This window comes from Patella vulgata, chromosome 7 (genome assembly GCF_932274485.2).
Source record: "Patella vulgata chromosome 7, xgPatVulg1.2, whole genome shotgun sequence".
NCBI lineage: Eukaryota > Metazoa > Mollusca > Gastropoda > Patellidae > Patella > Patella vulgata.
Window position 1 is genome coordinate 4,132,061 of NC_065885.2, and position 27,429 is coordinate 4,159,489.

At 36.7% G+C, this 27,429-nt stretch overlaps 2 protein-coding genes across 2 annotated transcripts; both read left to right on the plus strand.

The window, feature by feature from the left end:
* Window positions 1–14: 14 nt before the first annotated feature.
* LOC126827116 (ubiquitin carboxyl-terminal hydrolase 5) lies at window positions 15–7,352 on the plus strand. The gene is made up of 9 exons (XM_056102212.1): window positions 15–130; window positions 914–1,039; window positions 1,685–1,736; window positions 2,508–2,626; window positions 3,388–3,494; window positions 4,562–4,797; window positions 5,581–5,675; window positions 6,292–6,485; window positions 7,277–7,352. The coding sequence occupies exons 1-9, from the start codon at window positions 35–37 to the stop codon at window positions 7,350–7,352; spliced, it is 1,101 nt and encodes a 366-aa protein (XP_055958187.1). The 5' UTR covers window positions 15–34.
* Window positions 7,353–23,692: 16,340 nt separating this feature from the next.
* LOC126827135 (galactose-3-O-sulfotransferase 4) lies at window positions 23,693–27,429 on the plus strand. The gene is made up of 3 exons (XM_050556363.2): window positions 23,693–23,899; window positions 24,971–25,019; window positions 26,181–27,429. The coding sequence occupies exons 1-3, from the start codon at window positions 23,872–23,874 to the stop codon at window positions 27,313–27,315; spliced, it is 1,212 nt and encodes a 403-aa protein (XP_050412320.2). The 5' UTR covers window positions 23,693–23,871; the 3' UTR covers window positions 27,316–27,429.

Below are 27,429 nucleotides of genomic sequence, written 5' to 3' on the forward strand. Positions count from 1 at the left end.
CGCTATTTCTTTCTTGACCGGCGTGAAAACAAAAATGGAAGTGATAAAGCAAAACATTTCTAAAATAAAATCTCCGTTGGGCGGAGAGAAGGTTTATAAGGATGAATGTGCTTATTCATTTGACAACCCGGTAATTTAACATATAAAAATGTTACCCTTTGTTTTAAAATCCGATTAGAGACAGAAAGAAAGCAGACTATCTGTTTACTTCTTCGATTTTGATTTTCTATTTCTACATTTCAAATTTCAGTTTCCATTTCAGATTCCAGGCTTTCGCTTACCACAATACAAACGCTAACCCATGTCCGCGGTAGCGTAGTATGTAGTACCATGTAATCAGTAAGGCAAGGACTAATTGTGGAATCTTTCTAATTGTTTGAAATGCCGGTGTCTGACTCTTTCCTAATCCTAGCCTTTCATGATAACGCAATTTTGACGTCTGACATTCTGGGAGGGGAGTCTGTTTATTGTCAGTTTCATAACGTTTGAAGGTTCAGAGAATTTTGAGAATTCGCACATGATGCTTACTTGGTAAGTCATTTTGAACGAAAGGAGTAGGCAGAGATCAGATGTATATAGTCATAGATCTGTATCTGTATCTGTGGATATACAGCGCAGGTTCCTGCTAGCCTATTTAAAGGATTTAACCTTTGAACCGATTGAGACGAAACTCAAGTAAAAATTCATAAAAGCCTGTATCAATAACTGACAAAAAAAATATCTTGGCTAGCTGAATCTCCAGACAGTGACCATCAAAGATCTAAATTTAGTCTTTGATGTTTGTTAGGTTTGCACAAACAGTACGATATTATGTAGATACTATGTAGATACTATTTCGAGTGACAGAAAAAAACATGTCACAAATTGATTATTTATATTATGTATTGTATAATAATCTTCTGTTTGGTTACAGGAAAGTGAAAATGGTCTCTATATTTGCATGAACACTTTCCTTGGTCTTGGTAAAAAGCACGTGGAAAGACATTATCGCAAGACTGGTAACCAAGTATTTTTGAATATCAAAAGAAGAAGAATAGAGGTACCAGTAGTTCCATATTTATAATAACACATCATATAATATATCATAGATTGACACTTGGTCCCCTGTATTATAATAATAGCCCTATATCATTTATGTATCAAAGATTTACACAGTGCCTCATTTTTATCACACATCTGATGTAAATTCCTGTTTGATAAAATGACACAGTCCCTCATATTGAAATGTACATGTTCATATTGAAATGTAGATTCCTGTTTGATAGATTTACACATTCCCTATATATTTATAATTCATCACATGTAAATTCATGTATGATAGATTTATACAGTCCCCCATATTTATATCTCATATTTAAATTCATGTATGATAGATTGACACTCTACCTCATATTTATAATAATACATACATGTAATACATGAGTTCATGTATGGTAGATTGACAAAATCCCTCATATTTATGAAATCATATAATGTAAATCCATGTATGATAGATTGGCACAGTCCCTCACGTATGATTGATTGACACAGTCCCTCATATTTATGATACATCTTATGTAAATTCATGTATGATAGATTGACACAGTCCCTTATATTTATGATACACCTTATGTAAATTCATGTATGATAGATTGACACACAGTCATATTAATATATTACATTAGGTGTAAATGTCTTGTTACAGGTACCAAAAGATGATCAACCACCAGAGAAGAAGCCAACCAAACTTGCCATCGGTAAATTTGTCAATTAATACAACAACATTATTCTTATACAAATACTGCCGATGTTATTTATTGATAGCAATGAAAATTGAGAATCTAGTCCTATACACATCGTATAAAAACACTGCTACAAGCGTTGAAACAGTTTCCACACTTAATGGACTAGAGGGAGAGAGAGAAATGGAGTTTAATTTCCACTCAACACAAACTGTGTCATTTTGGGACTAATATTGTTCAAATTTATGTAAATAATTTGCTTGTGCTTAGGGGTCTTTAGCTATGGGAGGAAACTGAGGAACCCAGATTAAACCCACGAGGTTGGACAGATGACCCTACTACTTATCACGTACAAGCAGGGAATCGAAACCATGCCACTTTTTAAACCATTCGGCCACCCAACCCTCTCTAAATGAAATGGAGTTTAATGTCCTACTGTTCTTCTCCGACTGGGCTAATGAAGATGGGCATACACCATACAGTGTTCTATGAGGGACATTTTGCCCGGGCAGCGGAACTATGGCCTACTCTTATATCAAATTCCAACTGCCAAGGATTCTTTTACGTGCACTCCAATGTATACATTGGTTCTGGGTTTTTCATCCCATCCGAACAACTAGACAGCTGTCCTCATCAGGCCCTCTGTCCTGCACCACAGACAAGGGGAAACCACGTCGGAAAATTCTGATGAACTTTCTCTGCCAATGCAGGGATCGAACACGCGACCAATCTGATATATTGATAATCAACATACAGTTCATTTGTTTTTGTTTGGATATTTTTTAGGTGTTGAAGGAGGATTTCAAGTGGATGACAAGAGTTTTAGATTTGAAGAAGAGACCAGTATAGTTGTTCTACCTGACTGGACTATTATACCATTAACCAATACAGATTTACCAGACATGGTGGGTTATTGTCTCTATTTCTCTATTTAATTTCAAAATCGGAGCATTGGCGGCTAGGCGGGTAAGACATTGGCTCGCTAGCCTGGAGGTTGGGTGTCTGTGCCTGCATTGGACCAAGAAAGTTCATCCAGATTTAATCGGCTTCGTTGCCCCTTGTACAGAACAAAGGGCCAACGTATAGTCGTTCAGATGGTCCCGTGTACACTTTGGCGTGCACGTAAAAGATCCCTTGACATTTGGAATTCGATATAAGAGTAGGCCGTAGAGCCTCTGTCCGGGCAAAATTCCCCTCATAGCACATGTATGGCGTATGCCCGTCTTCATTAGCCCAGTTCGGAGCAAATTAGTAGCACATTAAACCCCATTTCAGTTCATTTCATTTCAAAATCAGTAAAGTAATTCAAAGATGCTTATAGAGCTAAATCTGGTTTCAAATGTTCTATAAATTATCATTTAGACTTTGCTCACATGACAAGCTGATACTCACCTCTCTAGACCACCAGATGGCTGAGATATTAAACGGATAACACAAGTGCCATTTAATGTTAAGTTGATAATCAAGACTTTATTTATTATCCTAGTGATGATACTTTCCAATCAAGACTATCTCCTCTACATCTTGTTCGTACTATCCCAATGAATATTAAATACTTTACTTGTCAGCACTGCATTATCAACCCATGATGAGAGATCTTTTTGATTTAGTCTACTATGATAGTCGAGAACATCCAGTACCCTTACTACTATTATTCTTGTAACAGGTTCAGCTATCAGCAGCAAGTATTTTAACCGCAGTCGATGCATGGAAAATGGAAGAAGCAGCAGCCATGGCTTGTACATGGGAAGGAGAGAAATTACGAGTTTCTAAGTATGTATATAAAGTTTTATTACGAGTTTCTATGTATATCCGTGCTCGCGTTGTATCATAAAGTCTGTCATTGAGTCGACTGGCGTGGTTTCGAATCCCCGATTGTACGTGGCAAGGAGTAGGGTCGCCTGTCCAACCTCGTGGGTTTTCTCCGGGTCCTCCGGTTTCCTCCCACTGCTAAAGACCCCTACGCGCAAGCGAATTATGTAAATAAAATTAAACCATATGTTAGTCCCGAAATGACCTAGTTTATGTCGAGTGGACGTTAAACCCCATTTCATCTCTCTCTCTCTATGTATATCATTATATAAAGTTTTATTACAAAACAGAGGTGACCGCATTGGGGTGGATGTGAAATAACAATGGACAGTTTGAGTTCTGAAATAAATAGGCCATAGTGCCGCTGTCCGGGCCAAATTTCAATCGTAAAACTTTGTGCGTTTTATATTCCTGTCCTCATTAGCTCAGTCGGTGCATGAAAGTTGAACATTAAACCTGGTTTTATCTTTACAGACATGCTAATCATTTGCTACAACTTTTTAAATGGTTTCCTCTCACAGCTAACAAACCCCACTATCAAGCGAATTATTGAAATAAAATTGAATCATATGAAGAGCCCCGGGAAGAACGATCTAAGCCCTTTTTTTAACGAACCCCAGTTAATGGCGCTATCTGGTAGCAAATTGTATAAGATTCTGTGGAACAATCAATTTCAGGTAAAAACGATCAGAGTCACATCGAACCAAGGCCCTTCTGAAATGGCCCTCGGACAAACATGTCCATCGTACCCTTTATTTGACCTTAATTTGGCTGAAAAGTGGAAGTTGGTTGTTGTACTGGTAATTATGATTCGTATTAAACATCATTTTTAAGTTGTAATTAAACCCACTTGTTGTTCTGTTCATGTCAAGCATTCTCGTCCAAAAGTCTGTTTTACCTTTTATGCGAAAAGACAAAAATGTGACTTAGATCGTTCTTCCCCTGGACTCTTCATATGTTAGTCTCAAAATGACATAGTTTGTCTCAAGCAGACTTGAAACCCCACTGCTCTCTCTTTCTGTTTACAGACATGCTGATAATTTGCTACAACTTGATAACGGTAAAAAAATTCCCCCGAAAGGATGGAAGTGTGAACAATGTGACCTCACAAGCAATTTATGGCTGAATTTAACAGACGGAAGTATTCTATGTGGACGTAAATTTTTTGATGGTAGTGGAGGAAATAACCATGCTGTAGAGGCTTATCAACAAACTAAGTATCCCTTGGCGGTTAAATTAGGAACTATCACAGCAGCCGGTGGAGGTTAGATTATATTATTATCTGTATCTATCCTAATGGACATCTTTATTCAGTTTGGGGGTGGGGGAGGTTGTTAAGCAACCGGGTACTTTTGTCTTGACCAGAATGTCCCAGGTTTCTGATTCAGGTCTGGACTGAAAAGATGTTAAAGAACCTTTAAATTTTCAAGCCATGTTCTCTAGGGGCTCCTGGGGGGCGGGGGGACCTGATAATTGTGTATAGTTGTTTAGATGAGGCAATAAACTGTGTAGAGGTGAGCTGACCTTACTGAAAATTAGGCTATAAAGTGCATTGTTATTATTATTAAAAGAACATTTGCAGTTGGATTTTGCTGAGGAGTACACGAAAACTCACCTGCCCAGGCAAATTTCTCCCCTTCTTACGGCACACGTAACTATTGAAATGAAAATTAGCATTTTATTGGTCTGGTATATAAGATTGACAGTATCACATTAAAAACTATTTGCTGGTTTATTAACATGCAACGTTTCAACAATAATAAAATATAGTTTAAACCCTAAATATTTATATACAGTAAAAAAAAGGATCCATAAATGTATACATAATAACAAGCACTTGATCAAAGCTATATAATGAGCTGATTGGTGATCAGTGATAAACCGTATGTACAGTATGCTAAAGATCCCCCGACAGTTAGAAAATGGAAGTAGAGTTTCAGGGCAAAATCTCTGTCATAGCACTCTGCATGAATGTCACCTATCTTCATTAGTCTGATTGGTATAGAAAGTAGGATGTTAAACCCCATTTCTCTTTGTTTTTCTTCAGATGTTTATTCTTATGAAGAGGATGATATGGTTGAAGATCCACATTTAGCTAAACATTTGGCACATTTTGGAATCAATATCTCAGCTTTAGAAAAGGTAAATGATTTGTTTGGATTATAATTGTGTTTATTGTTAAAACATTGAGATATAGAGCAGTAAAGATCACATAAGGCACTTCACAAACATGAGATCTCCTATACAGAACACAAAAATAACAATTTAGTCTTTAAAATGATGGAAATGATAATTAAAAAGCCTGGCAAAAAACAAGGTTTTAAATATATTAAAAAGTTTTTCCATATTAAAGCTGCTTGATGTTCTAAAGGACGCTATAAGTTTGCACTGCGCGATCATTTAAACATACATTATGCAAGAGCTAAATCTGCCTATTGCCAGACTGAAATGTTATAGAAACTATTAATTAGACATTTATTTACATGACAAGACCATGATCAACTCTCGATGTCAATCGGATATCTCCGATATTAAGTAGATTAGAACGATTCGGCCATTTAATGATTTGATTTAAAAATGGACACACCTTTTCAAACCTTGAAAGGCTAATATCTGTGCTCGCAATAGAGTAATTTGAATGAAATTTTCAATATATTCATTTTACATTATCTATTTTCGAACTATTATAGCAAGAATGGCCAGCTCTTTATCTAAATCTTACATAACGCATCTTTAAGAAAATGTTTTTATTTTTCAGACAGATAAAACTATGGTTGAACTAGAGATTGATTTGAATCAGAAGATAGGAGAATGGGATGTAATACAAGAATCAGGAAATAAATTACAACCAGTATATGGTGCAGGATTAACAGGAATGCGTAACCTTGGTAACAGTTGTTACATGAATTCTGTCATGCAGGTTGTTTTTACTATACCAGACTTCCAAAAAAGGTAATTATTCAAAACAAAATAAAAAACAAAATCTTTAATTTAGTCTTCATTGATCAGAAACAAAAAATAAAAAAATATGTCCTTTCTCATTTTTCGAACAATATTTTTTCGGAGAAAATTTTTCAAAACTTGATCCACGCTAAAATGTACTCAAATTTATTAATTAACATTTATATAAAGGGACATAATGTAAGATTAGGTAAAGAGATAACAGTTCTCACTGAGCCGAGTTATCAGTGTTCGAACAGTGTAGCCTTGATTGTCATTGCTACCGTTTTTAAGATAATAAACAAAGTCTTGATTATCCATTTTTAAATTAAATGGCTGATCTGTTCTAATCTACTTAAAATCTGAGCCATCCGATTGCATCGAGAGTTGATTATGGTCTGGATACGTTAATTAATTTCTAATTAATAATTTATATAACATTTAAGGCGTAAAGAAAGACCTGAAATAGACAGATTTTACATTTAACTCTTGTATAATGTATGTTTAAGAAAAGAACATCAAAGTATCAATGATAGATAATCACCTGACTTGCGATTCAATCAAATTAAAAAGAGACCGATCAAAGTTTTTACCGAATACCTGATAATATCGTCTTGCATATCGTTGTAAATACTAAAAGGATTTGAACCATTTCTGGACTGATATTCCTTTTAGAGATGCAACTTTTACTATAGTTTCCAAGAGATTAAAAATCCATCAAAAGTTTATGTGACTATACATTCAAGTCGGACTGTTGCTCCATTGTTTATTTTAAGTACTGATTTTTTATCCTGTTTTTATAGGTACTATGATAAATTAGAAGAAATATTTGGAAATGCAGGTGGACATATTCCAGATGATCTCAATGTTCAGATGTAAGTTACAAATCAACTAGAAACTTGTTCATTTGTTCAGATAACAACTACGATCAGTTTTTACAGAAAGCCCACATATGGTGAAATGTTTAGACATCTGGGGGGTTGAGTTGCCGCGTCAAGTGGTGTGGTTTTCATTCTCCACTTGTATGTGACAAGGAGTAGGGATGTTTGTTCAACCTTGTGGGTTTTCTCCGGTTTCCTTCCACTGCTAAAGACCATTACATGAAAGCAAATTATTGATTTAAAAATTGAACCATATTTTAGTCCTGCAATGACCTAGTTTGTGTCCAGTGGATGTTAAACTCCAATGGTATACAGGGGGTGCCTTTTTACGTCCCACCCGAACATCTAGACGCTTTCCCTCCGTCACTGTACGTGACAAGGAGTAGGGTCGCCTGTTCAACCTCGTGGGTTCACTCCAGGTCCTCCGGTTTCCTCCCACTGCTAAAGACCCCTACACGCACAAGCGAATTATTGAAATAAAATTGAACGCTATGTTAGTCCCAGAATGACCTAGTTTGTGTCGAGTGGAGTTAAATCCCACCCTCTCTCTCTCTCTCTCGATCGAATTCTCAAATATGTGAATGTAACTTATATTTGTTTCAGGGCGAAGCTAGGTCATGGTTTATTATCAGGAGAGTATTCACATCCACCAAAAGATTCTGGGGATAATATCGCAGTGAGTTTATACCCTAAATGTATTTGATAGACGTAAAAATAAATTAAAATATTGATAGTTTCAATTTTATGCCTTTATGCTCATTGATAGGCAAGGGTGTGTAGATGGTCAAATGGTTATCGTGTGTGCGTTGTTTCATAAGGCTTGTTATTGGGTCAATTAGTGTTGTTTCGATTCCCCTCTTATATTTGACAAGGGGTAGGGTCGCTTGACCAACCCCATGGGTTTTCTGTAGGTCCCTTCCTCAGCTAACGACCCCTATGCACAATCGAATTATTGAACCATATGTTAGTCCCAAAGTGACCTAGTTTGTGTCAAGTGGATGTTAAGCCCCATCTCTCTCTTGGGTTGAGAATTTAAATGAAATGGGGTTTAACGTCCTACTTTTTCCACCGACTGCCATAATGAATCAGGCATACACCATACAGTGTGCTATGAGGAACATTTTGCCCAGACATTGGCGCTACGGCCTACTATTGAATTCCAACTGTCAGCTGCCATGGGATAAAAAAAATATATCATCCACGCGTATACATATCGATCCCCCCGTAAAAGAAACTTGACAGTTAGAAATCGAAGAAGAGAAGGTGGAAATGCTGCCTGGGCAAATTTCTCCTTCCTCACATAGTCATTCGGATGGGACAAAAAAACAGGGTCCTGTGTACACATTGGTGTGCACATGAAAGACGCCTTGGCAGTTGGAATTTGAAATAAGAGTAGGACGTAGTCCAGCTGTCCGGGCAAAATTTCCTACATAGCACACTGTATGGCTTAAGCCCATCTTCATTAGCCCAGTAGGAGCAGAACAGTAGGACGTTAAACCCCATTTCATTTCATTTCATTCCCTTCCCCCAATTACACACATTACGATAGAAATGGAAAATTACAATATGTTTGCCTGTGGCCAAATTACAATATGTTTGTCTATGGTCAAAGTATTTTGTTGACGCTATAGTAAACTCAATTGCATTTCATTGCACTTTTTGTATTTATAGCCACCACCCGGGATCAGACCACAGATGTTTAAATCATTAATAGGAAGAGGTCATCCAGAATTCTCAACAAAACGTCAACAGGATGCCCAGGAATATTTTCTACATTTAATAAATGTTATAGAGGTAGGATATTTTTCTCTTTCCGATTTGTGCTATTAAAACTAGAGGGCATGGCCGATTGGTAAGTGTGTGCGCGCTGTATCATAAGGTCTGTCATTGAGTCAACTGGCGTGGTTTCGATTCCCCGGTTGTACGTGACATGGAGTTGGGTTGCTTGTCCAACCTTGTGGGTTTTCTCTGGGTCCTCCGGTTTCGTCCTACTGTTCTGGTCCTGATTGGGCTAATGAAGATGAGCATACGCCATACAGTGTGCTATGAGGGAAATTTTTTCCGGGGCAGTGGCACTATGGCCTACTCATATATAGAATTCCAACTGCCAAGGGATCTTTGACATGCAGGCCAATGTGGACATCGGACCTCAGTTTTTCGTCCCATCCAAATGACTAGACAGCTGTCATTGTCAGGCCCTCTATCCTGCACCACTGACAAGGGGAAACTACGATGGAAATATATGAACTGTAGTAGTGCTGCTCATATAAATGAATTAAGGTATGTTTAATTTCAGAAATCTAGTCGAGGACAGGAGAATCCTAGTGAATGTTTCCGGTTTGAGGTAGAGGGAAGGACGCAATGTTCCCAGTCTAAGAAAGTACAATACAAAAATAGAGAAGAATTCTGTCTGTCGTTACCTGTACCGTTAGAGGCAGCAACTAATAAAGGTAAGGTACTAATAAAGGTATAAGGTACTAATGAAGATAAGGTACTAATAAAGATAAGCTACTAATAAAGGTACTAATAAAGGTAAGAAACTAATACAGGTTAGATACTAATCAGGTAAGGTACTAATAAAGGTAAGATACTAATACAGGTAAGGTACTAATAAAGGTAAGATACTAATACAGGTAAGATACTAATACAGGTAAGGTACTAATAAAGGTAAGATACTAATACAGGTAAGATACTAATAAAGGTAAGGTACTAATAAAGGTAAGATACTAATACAGGTAAGGTACTAATGAAGGTTAGGTTACCAGACAGCAGCCGAGAAAGTTCATCTGGATATTCTGGCTTAATTCCCCCTCGTCAGTCCTGCAAAACAAAGGGTCTAGCAAGGGACAGCTGTCTAGTTGTTCGGATGGGACAAAAAACTGGTTCTGTGTACACGTAAAAGATCCCTTGACAGTTGAAATTAATATAAGAGTAGGCCGTAGAGCCACTGTCTAGTCGTTCGGATGGGACGAAAATCCGAGGTCCCGCGTACACATTGACGTGCACGTAAAAGATCCCTTGACAGTTGGGGTTGATATAAGAGTAGGCCGTAGAGCTGCTGTCCGGGCAAAATTTTCCTCATTAGCCGAATCGGTGCATACATGTAGGATGTTAAACCCATTTTATTTCATTTAATAAAGGTAGAAAACCTGACAACCACTAATAATGGTATATGTTTCTTAGATCTGAGTGGAAATGCATTCCACATCTTTCATGAGTTCAGGCCGCCATCCACTTGTGCAGGGTTGTCAAGAGCGACGAAGGACCCAGATGCAAGAAGCCACATCTGGCCGCCTTAACCACTCCACCTGCTCAGTTATTTTGAAGGAGTGTTTCTTGTTCACAACACAAATTACAATTTTCTTACCAGTAAACATAGTATAACCTTAGGTATATATGAAGCCTATAGTTATATAATGTATGGTGATCACGTGGCTAAGTGGGTAAGACGCTGGCTCGCTAGCCTGGAGGTCGGGTGTTCAATCCCTGCATTGGCCGAGAAAGTTCATCCAGATTTTCCGGCGTGGTTCCCCCTTGTCAGTGATGCAGGACGGAGGGCCTGATAAGGACAGCTGTCTAGGCCTTCGGATGAGACGAAAAACCGAGGTCCCGTGTATTCATTGGAATGCATGTAAAAGATCCCTTGGCAGTTGGAATTCGATATAAGAGTAGGCGATAGTGCCGCTGCCAAGGCAAAATTTCCCTCATAGCACACTGTTTGGCGTATGCCCGTCTTCATTAGCCCAGCATAGGAGCAGAACAGTAGGACGTTAAACCCCATTTCATTTCGTTTATATAACGTTTATTTATTAACAGAAGAGGCAGCAGCGTATGAAGTTAGAAAGAAAGAATTGCAGAAAGAAGGAAAACCTATGTAAGATTAACAGACAGTTCTCAAATATATTATTAATACTTTGATTTATTGTCGGTTCATTTTGTTTTGACGTACTCTCATCGATATACCACAGTAAATACTGTATCTTTTGTGCAGTGGGGGGGATTTCCTGTTCACATGTTTGATTTTTCACTGTAATTCAGGTATCATTTAATCTTATGTAACTAGCACTAATTTCTTTCACTTGTGTCCAGTTTAAAGCTGACTGATTAATTTTAATAATGAGTGTCCAATTTACTGAACACTGTTTAAAAATTAATCATTATAATCAATTGGGTTGTTTATTTTTGAACAGTGATCGAGAAATTAAACGCTTGTATATTGGACAATCATTATCAAAATTGGATGGTCAGCTTTAAATTGGAAACAAATAAGCATTAGATGATTTTTGGTGATTTTAAACGATTTTTACAAATTTTTAAACAAAGATTTGATATTGAATGAATGAGAAAGAAATTAGTGCTTAAAGATACATTATGTAAGATTTAGATAAAAAAAACTAGCCATTCTTGCTATAATATTTCGAAAGTAGATGATGTAAAATGGATAATTTGAAAATTTCATTCAAATTACTCTATTGCAAGTGAAGATATTAGCCTTTGAAGATTTGACAGACGTGTGCAATAATTTCAACCACTGTACTGGTTGATCGAAGCTAAGTCTCGGTCCTCCATATTTGATTAAATCAAAGTATCGCTGAACCATTCGAATCTATTTAATATCTGAGAAATCTGATGCCATCGAGAGTTGATTAAGGCCTGGATCAGTTAATTAATGTCTAATTAATACTTTAGAAAACATTTCAGGCCTAAAGAAAGACCTGCAATAGGCAGATTTAGCTCTTGCATAATGCATGTTTAATGCACAAGATTAAATTACTCGGATTGCAGTGTACGCCTTTGGTTTATTTTCTGTTACTGATAGAAAGCAAGACATTGCTAGGGAAAAAATAGTTTATTGAATCAGCAGGTCTCTTCTATATGTCACTCGTTTTAGCCGTTAATAATAATGGAAAATTTCACCGAAGATTTGATTTCTGCAAGCTCGGTCTAGATTTTGGCAAATAGAAGGATTGAAATACCATGGAGACTATGGATGGGTTAGATTAATCGAAAGAAAATGTCGCTTCTTTTTGTTTTGTTTTAAACAGCCAGTGAAAATCGATTAAAATATTTTGTTGTATTTATTTTTGATAGAGATCCTAAAGATATTGTTCGTCCACGAATCTCTTTAAATTCGTGTATCGAGGCGTTTGCTACTCCAGTCACAGTAGAAGATTTTTATAGTAGTGCCATTAATGGTAAAACAACAGCCAATCAGTGAGTTCCACAAATTTATAATCATAAAAACTATATCATACGTTGCCTTGACAACTGATTTAAATAGAACACAATTCTATGGAATACAATTGTTGTTTACCCTGTCTGTAGGGTCAGAAAAGTAGGACGTTAAACCCCATTTCATTTTATTTAACGGCGATTCTCTAGTCTTTATTTGGAGCCACAGTGGCTCAGTGAGTAAGACGTTGTTGCGATAACCTGGAGGTCCTGTGTTCGATCCCTGCGTTGGTCGAGAAAGTTCATCAGAATTTTTCGCCATGGTTCCCCCATGTCAGTGACGCAGTACCGAGGGTCTGGAAAGAGACAAGGTATTGTCGTTCTATGGGACGAAGTACCCAGAACATCTGTACACATTGGTGTGTATGTTAAAGATCCCTTGGTAGTTAGAATTTGATAAGAGCAAGCCATAGCATAGCTGTCCGGGCAAAATTTCCCTTGAGCGCAGTGTATGGCATATTCCAGTCTTCATTATCCCAGTCAGTGCAAAACAGTAGCACGTTAATGTACTTGCTGGAAAACGTTGCCGAAAAAAATCAGTAATTGTTCTTCCATAAATATATGTTATAGTTTATTGCTCTGTTAGATCAAAGAGCTGTCATTGAGTCAAGTAGCATGTCTTCGATGTCAAGATTGTGACAAAGGGTAGGGTCATCTGCTTAACCTCATTGGTTTTATCTGGGTCCTGTGTTTCCCTCCCGCTATGCTCAGTCGAATTATTGAAATGAAATTGTAAAGTTGTAAGTTGTAAACCCCAACTCTTTCATGAAATGTTGGCATATAAAAAGGTATAACACATAACACAGTTATATGGAATTCAAGTTACTTGAAATATTTATTTCTGGCAATAAAGATGAGAAAACCCTAGTCGAAATGTCGCTGAAATAAATTCTTCAAGTAACTTGGTATACCATATAATTGTGTCATGTGTTATCCTCATCCAGTTACTAAATGCCACTTAAAGTAGCTAAGTCTCTTACTCAGTATCATCAAAAATCTTCAACATTGAAAACACAATTTATTTGTCGCTTTAAAACCAACATTGATGTTGTTATCTTACCGGGAAAAGATAACCTTCTGATATCCAATATTTAAGACAAAATAAACATTTTACAACTGGTACACGAATCGTGTACCATAATGCGTTTCAGCGCTATTTGTAATAAATGACTCGCAAAACGAGGCTAGGCATATTCCACAAGTCATGTCAATCGGTGATGCTATATTTTTATCTGCAGAACATGCCCAATAAATACTATCGGCGTAGACTGGAAAAACCAGATGCTAGAGATTGAAATTTGATTGAGAATACTGGCATACTTACAGTAAAAACAGAAACGATTGAATGTAAATCAATTTATATTCATTCATATTACATTATTATATGCGTTGCGACCCATTTGTGTCAATTTCTAGGTCCCAAATATTAGCGATTTAGCTCCTTTAAACAATTTATAAAAAGTGTTTGACCAGGATACTGTAATATATCTTTTTGAACAATTTCAAGCGGACGGATGTTTTTGATCGTAAGATTAATGTTGATTTATTTTATTGTGTTTTTAATCAGACAAACCAGATTATCTACATTCCCCGATTATCTTATGGTACATTTAAAAAAATTTACAGTCAGTGAAAATTGGGTTCCTGTTAAATTAGGTAATTATCATTACAATTAATGTTGTCTCAGGGACGAGATGGCCTGGTACAAGATACGTGGCCTCAGAAGGCGACGCTAATCCAGATTTGTTTCTCAATCATACTGACGTCTTCGACCATAAAATTATTCAAGATGATACTTGGAGTATATGTCGACTGAGTTCTGTTGCCCGATTCGGTAATCAGTAATTGTATAAGAGCGACAGTGGTTTTGGTGGCTTGCTTGAGTGACACCAGTTCTAATGGTTCACATTATTATATGCGTTGCGACCCATTTGTGTCCATTTCTAGATGCCAAAAAATAGTGATTTAGCTCCTTTAAATATAGATATTAATAGATGAATGATATTAATTTCAGATGTATCTATAGATATACCGGATGTATTGGATATAAGTCATCTGAGAGGTCAAGGATTACAAGCTGGAGAAGAAGTCTTACCAGAAGAAGAATCACAACCACCGCCACGTAAATATTAAATAATTTCTACATGCATTACGCATGCTGGATAGGCAGCCCTAGTTCCGAGAGGCGTTCCTTTTGTACTGAACTGATATATCACACGCATGTATCAAGGTGGGTTAGATGGCTGAATGGTTAGCGCATGGGCCTTGGATCAGTAGGTCTGTCATTGAGTCAACTGGTGGGGTTTCAATTCCCCAAGTATACGTGACAAGGAGTAAGATCGCCTGTCCAACCTTGTGGGTTGTCTCTGGGTCCTCTGGTTACCTCCCACAGCTAAAGATCCCTACACGCAAGCAATTATTGAAATTAAATTGAACCAAATGTTAGTCCCGAAATGCGCTAGTTTGTGTCGAGTGGACGTTAAACCTCTCTCTCTCTCTGATGTATCAATAATAAATCGTTTGCCAACAGAAAATGAGGGGGACACCAACCCAACCTTCTGTATCTGCCATGGACAAATTATTTAAATTAGAGATTTGACTCCATTTTACACACCCCTCAGTAAAAATAAATTTCCAATAGAAAGGGAGGGGAGGAGAAGAGGGTGCAGTACATACAACCACCCACCCTTATAGAAATAGTTAGGCAACACAAATAAAATAAGTTGTTTCTCGGGCACCGCCCGCATGCAAAATTGGTTGCGCGTGCGGCCTATTTATTAGTCTTGATGAAAAATAAAAAATATGTAACGCCCGCCCGAACATCGATAAGCAAGTCATAAAAAGAATATGTCGCATGTATCTACATGCCCCATACAGGAATATCCATTCAAATGTATTAAACTGATTCAGATGTAAACGCTCATTTACGGGTCTTTTTTATTGATATCGAAAGAACCTCCATTTTTGTATCACGTGATTTTAATTACCTCCCCTTGTGAACTAGAATTTGATTCGTGTTAAACACCGAAAGTCATTGACAACAATGCATTGTATTTCAATCATTCGATCTTAATCGGCTCATTATTGCCGGCTTCAGTCGGTCCATGTTTGAAAAAATCCTACTTATAAAACAATGAATCGTAGAACAGTTTAATTATTATAACTTGTGGCTACGAATACGATACGATGATAGTCACCATACCTTAGTCAGAATCTGGGTCATTAGCACATTTAACGGTAGTTTTGATAATCCGGAAAATAATAATTGGATTACACATTTGATGGTTTTACTGACCAGTTGTTAGTTAAATTTAAATAGTCATTCGATATAAACCCCAGATAGAACACCGAATATCCTGAGAAACACACCGAATATCCTGAGAAACGGTCATTTCCCGAATCCCAATGACACGTGACATGCATTGGTTGCAATCAGGGCTGCCGACAACCAGTATCGCAGCGCAATTTGCGATACATATTTTGTCCGTTGCTAACCAAAAATTAAAATCTAACGTTTTTGATTCGCAGTTACTGCGAATCATCAATATGCCTGTCATTTTGAATATTGACACAAGAATAATCCACATTTTGAAGACTAGAAGGCTTACTCAACACTTTCAACGTGTATAAAATGTTGAATAAAATTTTATAAACAAAACTGAATTCTCCGTGTGACATTTTCTTCTCGAACTACCAGACACAATACTATATAACACATAACTCTATGAATAGGGACTATTAAACCGGAAATAGGGAATCAAGTAGTACCACTCACGTTGCGAGACATCAAGTAATTATATCATATTCATTTTGAAAGAAATAAATCCAATGTATCCCCCACGTATTGTAAATAAAATATAAAAAAATAAATACATGTTAACGTATTGTAAAATGATAAATCAAAGTAAAAATTCCCGTAAAACATTATTGTTTATATCGTGTGTGTCTAGTTAATCGAGGTGTGTCCGATTGAAGAAAAATAGTAATACACGATAAAAAGCAGACGAAATTGTTTTCTAACGAAGATTTCTAACGTAACAAAAAAATAACAATTAAAATGAGTGGGGCTTCGGAAGTCACTGTCAAGAATTGGCTTCAGACATAAGACCTAACTAAATTTCTACATCACATTCACAAACTGTCACAAGTACTTGTGGCAGCGCTAAAAAATCTAAGAATAGTCAGAATGGAATCTAATCATATTTGTTATGAATTAAAGTAATATCTTGTTATTTAGGTGTTTTACATTGAAACTGAAAAACTGCTAATCAATTTTTAAATTTGCTAATCAAATTTGGCGAAATTGGACTTTTTGATTAGCAGTGCTGCTAATCAACTGTTAAAAATTACCGACAGCCCTGGTTGCAATTAGGTCAATCATTATCCACCAGCGATACTAGATTTAGATCTAAGTGTCGTTTACCGTGATGATTATTTTTGATACACATGCTGACAGAGGCTTACCCTTTAAAATATTGTCGTTATTATGGACGGCTATTAATAGTCGTACAGAATTTTATTTTAAACCAATTTCAATTATGGTTGTCACCATTACCATTAGTAAGCTACATTACGTGAATTAAATATGGAAAGTTATTTTCCTTACAGTCAGTGTTCAGTGTTTGAGTAGACTTGATTTTTGGGTTTATGTTCTAAGTATGTATAATATATAACTGAAAGCAAAACTGTAGACAAGTAATGACTTTCTCATTAAAAAAAAAAAAAAATACAAGGCCGCCCTCCCGCCCCAACAATTTTCAACAATAGCCAAATTTTATTTTGCACCATCCTCTAGCCAGAAATGAGGTAGAAAAAAAAATAAACCGCCCTCCCCCCCTACAGTTTCAGCTGTCAGTTGCCCGAGAAACAAGACATTTATTTTGTGTAGCCTTATAGATGAAGGAATGATAAATCTCTCCGTTTTGTTGTCCTAAATGTTTTATAAATTTCCAATAGAAAGGGTGGGGAGGAGAAGAGGGTGCCGTACATACAAACACCCACCTTTATAGAAATAGTTATAGATGAAGGAATGATAAATCTCTCCGTTGTAGTAAATGTTTTATCATCGTTTTACAGAAATTGTTATCGATGAAGGAATGGTCAGTCAGTTAACAGAAATGGGTTTTGATAGAGAAGGTTGTCGAAAAGCTGTTTATCATAAACAGAGTCAAGGAATAGAAGCAGCCATGAATTGGGTTATGGAACATATGGGAGACCCAGGTACGGTTTTGTTTTATAATTTACCATATCTGAAACAAGGCAAATATATGTTAAAAAAAAATACAATATGTAATAGGTCATTGTCTTTACCGTAAAATGCAAGAGATTTATTATTATATAATGTGTAAGATAACAAATATTTTAACGAATTGATAATTACATAGTATTGAAAAAGAAAGATAAATTAATATTTTTCACACCAAACAAATTATAAGTAAAATAATTGTAACTGCCTTTTGAATTTCTACAAAAAATGTTTTGCTTATGTGTTTTAAAATACAAAGGATTCCCTAATAAGTAAAGTGTCCGCTAAGCCAAGAAGAACAGAGGCTGTATTGATAAGACATAATTTAATGATGACGTTTCAATTTTTAGTCGTCCTTCTTCAGATACCAGAGATCCTTCACTTATTTAAGATTACTTATTGATCCGCCAAGTATCTTTAGATCCTCAGGAAGGCAGTTGCTACACAGAAGTCTTCCACCTTTGTCAGGCTGACCTTAAAAATATCTTTGTTTCGCCTAACGCGACCGACTAACTAAAACCACCCCCGACTTAAATTATTTTATTGCACTTTTCCACGATCTTTTTATTTTATTTTGTGTGTCAACCTGAAATATATCACGAGAGTTATTTCCCTTTACTATGGCTATGGTTTGATTCATTATTGAAACTGGTTGATCAAGACGAAAGCGTCATAGGTGTCGCTTCTCAACAAAATGGTTGCAGACGAATAAACGTCCATTCCCACGAAATGATTCTGCTTCTATGTCTGTGGTGCGTAGTTTTAAACATGACGACGATATTTTCAATATCCGTTTTCGAGAAAAATGAAGGCACAACCCGCAGTATCGTTAAAAACGTGTTGAAGGAGTTTCACACTTCAAGTTCCCGATGTCATTCACTCATTGATTTTTTTGCCAATTGAATAAAGAAGACGAATGTTTCCACCCGGAAAATTATTAAGCTGTCAAATTAGCTCTTAAGTTTAATAAAAAAAACTTTCAGTTCGTTACTTTTTACGTCAGACCCCAAATTCATTAAACAAAATTAATGAATCTGTAGTATACAGCTAATAAGTTTTCTGTATTGATTTCTCTAACTTTAAAAAAAAAATCTGAAAAAAAAACCGACCTACCGACCCTTCTCCTCGATTGTGGGTCGGGTTTGGTGAAACAAAGATATTTTTAAGGTCAGCCTCACCGGTTATTTCTTATCAGTTTTTCTCCAGCCACTGACTTCTGTGCTGGTTGTTTTATGTAACTAATATTTTTAATGTTTTTCTCTTTCATTAGATTTTAGTGTTCCTCTACAGCTTCCATCTTCTGGTGCCAAATCTCAAGCTTTTATTCCTAATGATGAAGCTCTGTCCATGATAATGGCCATGGGATTTAACAAAGAACAGGCTACAAAAGCTTTAAAAGCTACGGTAAGATTTCATTTAAAACCTCAAAACAAATTGTTGAGTTTTATAAAACCTTTAAAACAAATTGTTGAGTTTTATAAAACCTCAAAAACAAATTGAGGAGTTTTATAAAACCTCAAAAACAAACTGGAGTTTTATAAAACCTCAAAAACAGATTGTTGAGTTTTATAAAACCTCAAAAACAGATTGTTGAGTTATATAAAACCTCAAAAACAGATTGTTGAATTATATAAAACCCCAAAAACAAATTGTTGAGTTATATAAAATGTTGAGTTTTATAAAAACCTTTAAAACAAATTGTTGAGTTTTATGAAACCTTTAAAAACAAATCATTGAGTTTATAAAACCATTAAAACAAATGGTTGAGTTTTATAGAGATTTTTAAAGTGTTATATAAATTATAGAGTGAATTGTTGAATTTTTTATTTTATTTTCAAATGTTAAAACAGGGTAAATTTTGAAATTTACTTCATTAGCGGCAAAAAGATTTACTTTGGATCAGAAATTTACAATATTCAATTTATTTATTTATTTTAGGATAATAATATAGAGAGAGCAGCCGATTGGATATTTAGTCATGCTGCGGAATTAGATGAACCAATGGAAATAGAGACGCCAGAAGCTCAACAATCAAAGTTTAGGGATGGTAATGGAAGTAAGTACATATTTTTACACACATTTTATTCGTGAAATATTGTATATAATCACCCTTACCATTGGACAAAATCATGGAGGGGTTGTGGGAGGGGGGGGGGGGGAATGGTTAACATGTGCTTTAGATTACAAAGGCTGTCAATGAGTCAAGTGAGTGGTTTTGATTTGTCTTCTTGTACGTGACAAAGACAAGAAGTAGGGTCGCTTGTCCAACCTTGTGAGTTTTTTCCGGGTCCTCTGGTTTGCTCCCACTGCTAAAGATCCCTACGCTCAAGCAAATTATTGAAATAAAAGTGAATCGTATATTAGTGCCAAAATGACCTAGTTTGTGTCCAGTGAACTTAAACCCCATTTCTTTATCTGTCTTTCTTTCCATTCAATAAACATGGCAAAGTTAAACAAAAGAAAATTTCCAAAAATCGAAAGTGAAACCAGGAATCAAGCCATTGTTGTGACAATCTCCTAGTGAACCTGCAGGTTCAAGGTTCGATTCCCCGGTTGTACGTGACAAGAAATAGAGTCTGGTCGCCTGTCCAACCTTATGGGTTTTCTCCTAGTCCTCCAGTTCCTTCCAGTTCCCTCCCACTTCTTTCTCCACCTACTATAGACCCCTACGCTCAAACAAATTATTGAAATAACATTGAACCATGTAATTTGCAAGGGGTTAAATTGAGGTTCTATTTTATTTTTCATTTTTTCTTTTCAGAATATAAATTAGTAGCATTTATAAGTCATATGGGAACATCTACTAGTGTCGGACATTATGTGTGTCATATATTGAAGGACGGACAATGGGTGATATTTAATGATGAGAAAGTAGCTAAGTCTGTGACACCACCTAAAGATCTCGCATATTTATATCTTTATCAACGTGTATAACATAATTCCTTTAATTAATTAATGTTTATATTTAATGGTTGTATACAGAGCTGGATTAAGATTTTGTAGACCTGTAGGCTAATGGTAATAGTGGGGGTGGGGAGGGGGTCAGTTATTAAGTCTAGTAACGAGCTGGATTAAGATTTTGTAGACCCGTGGGCTATTGGTAGTAGTGGGGGGTGGGGAGGGGGTCTGTTATTGAGTCGAGTGACGTACTGGATAAGATTTTGTAAACCTTTCGGCTATTGTTAGTGGATGGGGGGATGGGGGGGAGGTTCTGTTAATGAGTCGAGGGGCGTGGTTTTTGGTAAAGGCTGTCTGAGAACCATAATTTTTTTTGCACGGCCTTAATTGAACCTTTTCTTAGAGCACATAACAGTTTGATGCAGCATTCACAAATGAAATAACTTTCACCTAATGTCTATAAACCCTCCAGCTTGTTGTGGTCTCAGCTCCTGAAAACCATTCCTTAATCTCAGTAAACCCTCCACCTTGCGGTGGTCTCAGCCCCTAAAGACCATTCCTTAATCCAGCCCTATATACACATTTACATCAAATTATTCAATTAAACAATAAAGTGGGGGACCCTTCGGGACTATATCTTATCGTTAATGCCATACGGTGCGAATGGAGACACTTCGGGACTATATCTTATTGTTAATGCCATCTTAAAGTGTGAATCCATTTAAATTTTTGGGCTTTTCTAATTGCATCATTTTTGCCATTATCTGGGTCAGTCTTAAAAAGCTCTATAATTTTAATCATATCATTTCTACTCGTATGCCCTTTTAAATTGAAATGTATTGCGACCAGTTTTGGCCTGATGTATCTAATGTCTGCATAGTGTTCCTTTATCAGATATATCATTTCTCACTCATTAAACATGTATTCTATATGATTTAAATAAAGAGCATGTCGTACTTGCTATAATTGTTCAAAAATAGATATTAAACATTTCAGTTTAATTACTTTATTCTGTGCAAAGTTATGTGTGTTTGAAGTTTTGAGAAAAGATCTAGCAGACTGTCAAGTACTATTGTAATAATAATGAACAAAAGTCTTAATTGGTAGTCCTTTTTATTAAACATACAAAAGGGTTTTTTAATTTGGGTTGGTGCGATCGAAGCTACATCCGCACTGATATAGAAGATCAAGATTACACCCTCACAGCTTTAAAACACCAGAACTGAATTAGATGCATCAATCCAGGCTGGAGGGTGGCCGAGCTAGGACCAGGTTTCTCTCAACACAAGTTAACTTTAAGGAGTCATTTTATTATAATTTGTACTTTAAAATATGTCTACAAAAATAAACGTATTATATGAAGTTTTATTGTTTATTAAACATAGTCTACATTATTCAAGAGTTAAATCTGCCTATTGCATATCTTTCTTTAGGCCTGAAATGTTATCTAAATTATTAATTAGACATTAATTAACCTATCCAGACCATAATCAAGTCTTCATGCCATCGGATAGGTCTGATGTTAAATAGATTAGAACGGTTCAACCATTTAATGATTTAATCTAAAAACGGTGAAACAAGGCTATGCCGTGAACAGTCAGTACAGTGGTTACGATCAATGCACACATCTTGTCAAACCATCAAAGGCTAATATCTTCACTCGCAATAGAGTAATTTGAATGAAATTTTCAATATATTCATTTTGCATTATCTATTTTTGAACTATTATAACAAGAACGGCCAGCTCTTTATCTAAAAAATTAAATGCATTTAAGACATAAATTTATTAATTTCTCATGCAAAGACTTTTTTTTTCCAATCATCATTTCTGTTGTATTGTTCAGCTGTTTTTTTTTTCATTATATTGAACTCTTGTCGTGAGTTATGTATTATATTTATTAGAGGATTTCAAATGCTTATAAAATTTTTGAAAAGTCAAAACTTTATTATTTTGTTATTTTATTTAAATATTTACTGGAGTGGGGTGGGTTTTGGGTTGGATTGGGGGTGGGTGAGATGGCACAGCTGGGTATTTGGTGGGTGGCAATAGTACGAAATAAAGATGGCGCGGGAAATGTGGTGGGTGGCAATAAATGAATAATACCACATAAAGATGGCACGGGGAATGTGGTGTGTGGCGACAGTACAGAATAAAAGCAGTGGTTAGTGGTGATGGTACAGAATTAAAATGGGGTAAGGATTTTGGTTTGTATATTATATCCATATACTACATATTGTATATACAATACGTGCACTATATATACACATCTATCACCCATAAATAAATCATAGATAATACATATATACACGCATATATACATCATATATACTACATACATTATTACATACACCCTTATATACATCATAATATACTACATATATACACCCATATATACTACATATATACATCAGATATACACTCATAATATACACCCTTATATACATCATAATATACTACATATATACACCCATACATACTACATATATACATCATATATATACCCATATATACCATATATACATCATAATTTTCATTAAATATACACGTACTACATATATACACCCATATATACTACATACATACACCCATACATAGTTTTTATGTTATGTGGCATATCGTGTTCTGAATACAGAAAAAAAAAACGCTCCTCGCTATTTTTGATATTAAATTCCCGCACGGTATTCAAATTCATGCTAGTAATATTCTATTCGTATTGAGAACTGATAAGAAAATATGAATGGACAGTTTGAACTATTGATCTTTCGCTAATTAGCTTTTATTGTCTGCGATGGCGTCGGCAGATTTTAATTTAAATTATATGGATCGAGGTTAAGAATTTTATTAAAATAGATTCCAACATCGATACCTGTCAATAACACCTGTTTTCACCTGTTATCACCTGTCGAAAATATGAATATGACAGGTATACTTAGTCTCTAATAGTTCTCGGTGTGTATGTACGTCTTCATCAGCCCGGTCGGCGCAGAACAGTAGGATGTTAAACCCTATTTCAGTTCTCACCGGCTAAACTAGAAAATTACAATCACGGTGATTATATCATGAACTTGAAAGCCACACGTGGGAGGAATAATCAGGATAGGAAGACATCAGTTGATTAAAGTATTCCATATTTATATAATAATGATGAACCTGTTATACAACTTTCCAGGTAGGTCTATATTTAAAATCATATCTGGAGACCATTCCGCACACAGAGATTATCTACTTCATTCCTCGAGAATAGATCTCTGTCCTAAATGGCCACCATATCCAAATATTAGTTTATTGTTTTGTAATGTAGTTCTAATCCGTTTCACACCTAGCATACACACAAAGACTAAATCAATTTTTTCAATTGAATTAAATGGAAGCAGAATAAATAAGTAACAAAATTCTTCAAGTATACTTCGTGTTTTCGACTAAAATCGTCGATTTAGGACTTAAAATGTCGGTCAACTAGCTTAGTGTCTTTTCTCAAGCGGAGGTAACTGTAAACAGGCAGCCTAAGTTTAGTATGATCTGGTGCCATGATGGCACAGTACGGTGCTGGCTTCCTAGCAAGGAGGTACTGGCGGATTCCTTCCCAAGAAAGTTCCTGGGGATTTTCTGGTGTGGTTGTACAGGGCGAAGAGTCTGGCTAGGACAGTGTCTACTCGTTCGATGGGACAAAATACCGAGATCCCGTGTAGGCCTACACATTGGCGTGCACGTAAAAGAACCTTTGTCATGGAGTGATGTAGGACCCGACAAGGACAGCTGTCTAGTCGTTCGGATGGGACGAAAATCCGAGGTCCCGCGTACACATTGACGTGCACGTAAAAGATCCCTTGACAGTTGGAATTCGATATAAGAGTAGGCCGTAGTGCCGCTGTCCGGGCAAAATTTCCCTCATAGCACACTGTATGGCGTATGCCCGTCTTCATCAGCCCAGGTTAGGAGCAGAACAGTAGGACGTTAAACCCCATTTCATTGCATTTCATTTATACCAATCTTCATTAACCCAGCCTGTGCAAAAAAGTAGGACGTTAAACCCTATTTCAATTCATTTCATTTATTTACGTAAAAGAAACGTGTTTATATATAAGTGCGAGTAATGTAATTAAATATACTAAAGCATATATTTATTGCGACCCACGGGTTTTATTAAAATGTTTTCCATATTATTATCGATTATTTGAAAGACTGTTTTAATTAAATATTTTAACAACACAACTTTAAATTGTGTAATATACTTTCACAGACACACTTCCAATGGCGAAGAAGAATCATACTGAACTCTTTGTAATCTTGTAAGTACATGTAGATATATTATCAAGTCCAGCGGGCTGGGGGAAGGACTGGAGGGGCGGGGGTGGGGGTCCAAGGTGGAGACATCTTTGCAATGGGGGGGGGGGGGGGGTTACGCGGGAATTTTTTTTTTGTAAAGCCAGAAGCTCCGAGACAATATTTCTGATGATTGAGATTACTGGGGTGGGGGTGGGGGTCACGGCGGCTAAGTGGGTAAGACGCTGGCTCGTTAGCCTTGCGGTCGGGTGTGCGATCCCTGCATTGGCCTAGAAAGTTCATTCAGATTTTCCGGCGTGGTTCCCCCTTGTCAGTGATACAAGACGGAGGGCCTGACAAGGACAGCTGTCTAGTCGTTCGGATGGAACAAAAAACCGAGGTCCCGTGATTTTCCGGCGTGGTTCCCCCTTGTCAGTGATGCAGGGCGGGGGACCTGACAAGGACAGCTGTCTAGTCGCTCGGATGGGACGAAAAACCCCGTGTATACATTGGCGTGCATGTAAACGAACCCTTGACAGTTGGAATTCGGCAAAATTTCCTCCACAGCACACCGTATGGCGTATAGCCGTCTTCATTATTAGCCGAGTCGGAACAGAGCAGTGTGACGTTAACACCCCATTTCATTTCATGGATAATGAGCCGCAACCACGCCCACTTCTAATCCCACCAAACCCCTCAGACGGGTGGGCAGGGGCGACAACTGTACACGCCCAAACTAGGCTAGATCTAAATATTAAGGCCACCTGCAGATTTTGTCATGGTCACGAGATGTAAACTGAGCTAGCGCTAACCCTTAACCCTAGACCAAGCCCTAACCCTAACCCACAATCCTCGGCAACAATCACGTGCCCTAACCCTGTTTACATCTCGTGACCATGACAAAATCAGCAGGTGGCCTTAATATTTAGACCTGACCTCCAAAACTACGTGTCAGATATAAAAACTGTTAACATCAGGGCCCTTATTCACGAAAACTTAAAGTAAGTTACAACCGAAATTTTAAGAAATACTGCAACTTCATTGGATATATGCAAATTGATTTTACTGGTCAGCCAATCGAATTGCAGTATTTCTTAAAATTTCGATTGTATCTTAGTTTAAGTTTTCCTGAATAAGGGCCCTGAATAAACAGATTTTAACTTTTAATGGTTATTTGTATTTTACAGACTAGGAGCATGCTGTTTTTTCTGTCTATTATTGGCTTATAATGACGTGCAATATTCTCATACAGCCATTTATAAAAATACTTTACAATCCATGTTACAATTCAACATCAAACAAAAGTGCGAAAAGAAGAAATATGTAGCTTTTCTAAAAGTGCACAAGGCAGGGAGTTCTACCGTGTCCAACATTCTCCAGAGATTCTCCACGCGGTATGGACTTAATCTTGTACTTCCGAATAAAGATCGCGATTCGCAGCCGACAATGTTCCACGTGATTGGCCGGAACTACGACAGATTAATTCCCTTACCGGATGACGAGGATTTTAATATCCTGTGCAACCATGTTGTTTACAACAGACGACAGTTGAAACGCTGGTTCAAAAATGGCGCCTTTTACACGGCGATTGTGCGAGATCCAAAGGAGAGATTTCTGTCGTCTGCTTTTTATTTTGGATTATTGCATAAAATAACAAACGGTACGAAAATTTCAAGAAAAGGTGTTTTTACGAATTATTTACGAAAGCGGATTATGAACTCCAGTTCCTCTGACGACCTCAACATGGCGCATGACTTCGGGATCAAAAATAAATATTACAACAATGAGCAGTATATTAACAGATATATTCAGCTATTGGATATAGAATTTGACCTGGTTATGATTCTCGAATATTTCGACGAATCGTTAATTCTTCTAAAACGTAAATTATGTTGGGACATCCGGGATATCGTGTATCTAGTCGTGAATTCGAATCGCAAAAAGGACGAACACGCGCTCAGCGAAGAAGATTTAAAAATCTTACGAGACATTCAGAAACCGGACGAGATGCTCTACAGCTTTTTTACCGATCGCTTCTGGAAACAAGTTTATAACGAAGGTCCGGATTTTTTTCAAGAGGTGCAGTATTTTAAATCTGTTCAGAAACGTGTTCGCGAATTCTGTGAAACCGGCTATATCAAAAGTGAGTTTCTGAAAATCGAAGCTTCGCGATGGAACAACAAGTTCCACTTGTTGGTACGAGATTGTACGTGGATGAAAACTAGTGAGCTGAATTTAAATGACATAGTAATGAAACGACAATGGGATAAGTATAATGCGTTCGTACAGAATCGTAAAGCAAACCTTATTAATGTCGTATGATCCATGGCGTAATGCAATATTATCTACACCCCGATTACCCAGACACTAGAGTCACTTGTGGACAATGTAGTCTTTATCATCTGGACACTATATTACACAATCTGATTAAATTTT

What these genes read in the sequence shown, in the direction of transcription:
- LOC126827116 (XM_056102212.1), top strand. Translation starts at nt 35, where the DNA reads ATGGAAGTGATAAAGCAAAACATTTCTAAAATAAAATCTCCGTTGGGC. An exon ending in ATATCTCAGCTTTAGAAAAG is followed by an intron (nt 5,676 to 6,291) that starts GTAAATGATTTG and finishes TTTATTTTTCAG; the next exon opens with ACAGATAAAACTATGGTTGA. An exon ending in ATACCAGACTTCCAAAAAAG is followed by an intron (nt 6,486 to 7,276) that starts GTAATTATTCAA and finishes CTGTTTTTATAG; the next exon opens with GTACTATGATAAATTAGAAG.
- LOC126827135 (XM_050556363.2), top strand. Translation starts at nt 23,872, where the DNA reads ATGATGAACCTGTTATACAACTTTCCAG. An exon ending in CCTGTTATACAACTTTCCAG is followed by an intron (nt 23,900 to 24,970) that starts GTAGGTCTATAT and finishes ATACTTTCACAG; the next exon opens with ACACACTTCCAATGGCGAAG. An exon ending in ACTGAACTCTTTGTAATCTT is followed by an intron (nt 25,020 to 26,180) that starts GTAAGTACATGT and finishes TGTATTTTACAG; the next exon opens with ACTAGGAGCATGCTGTTTTT.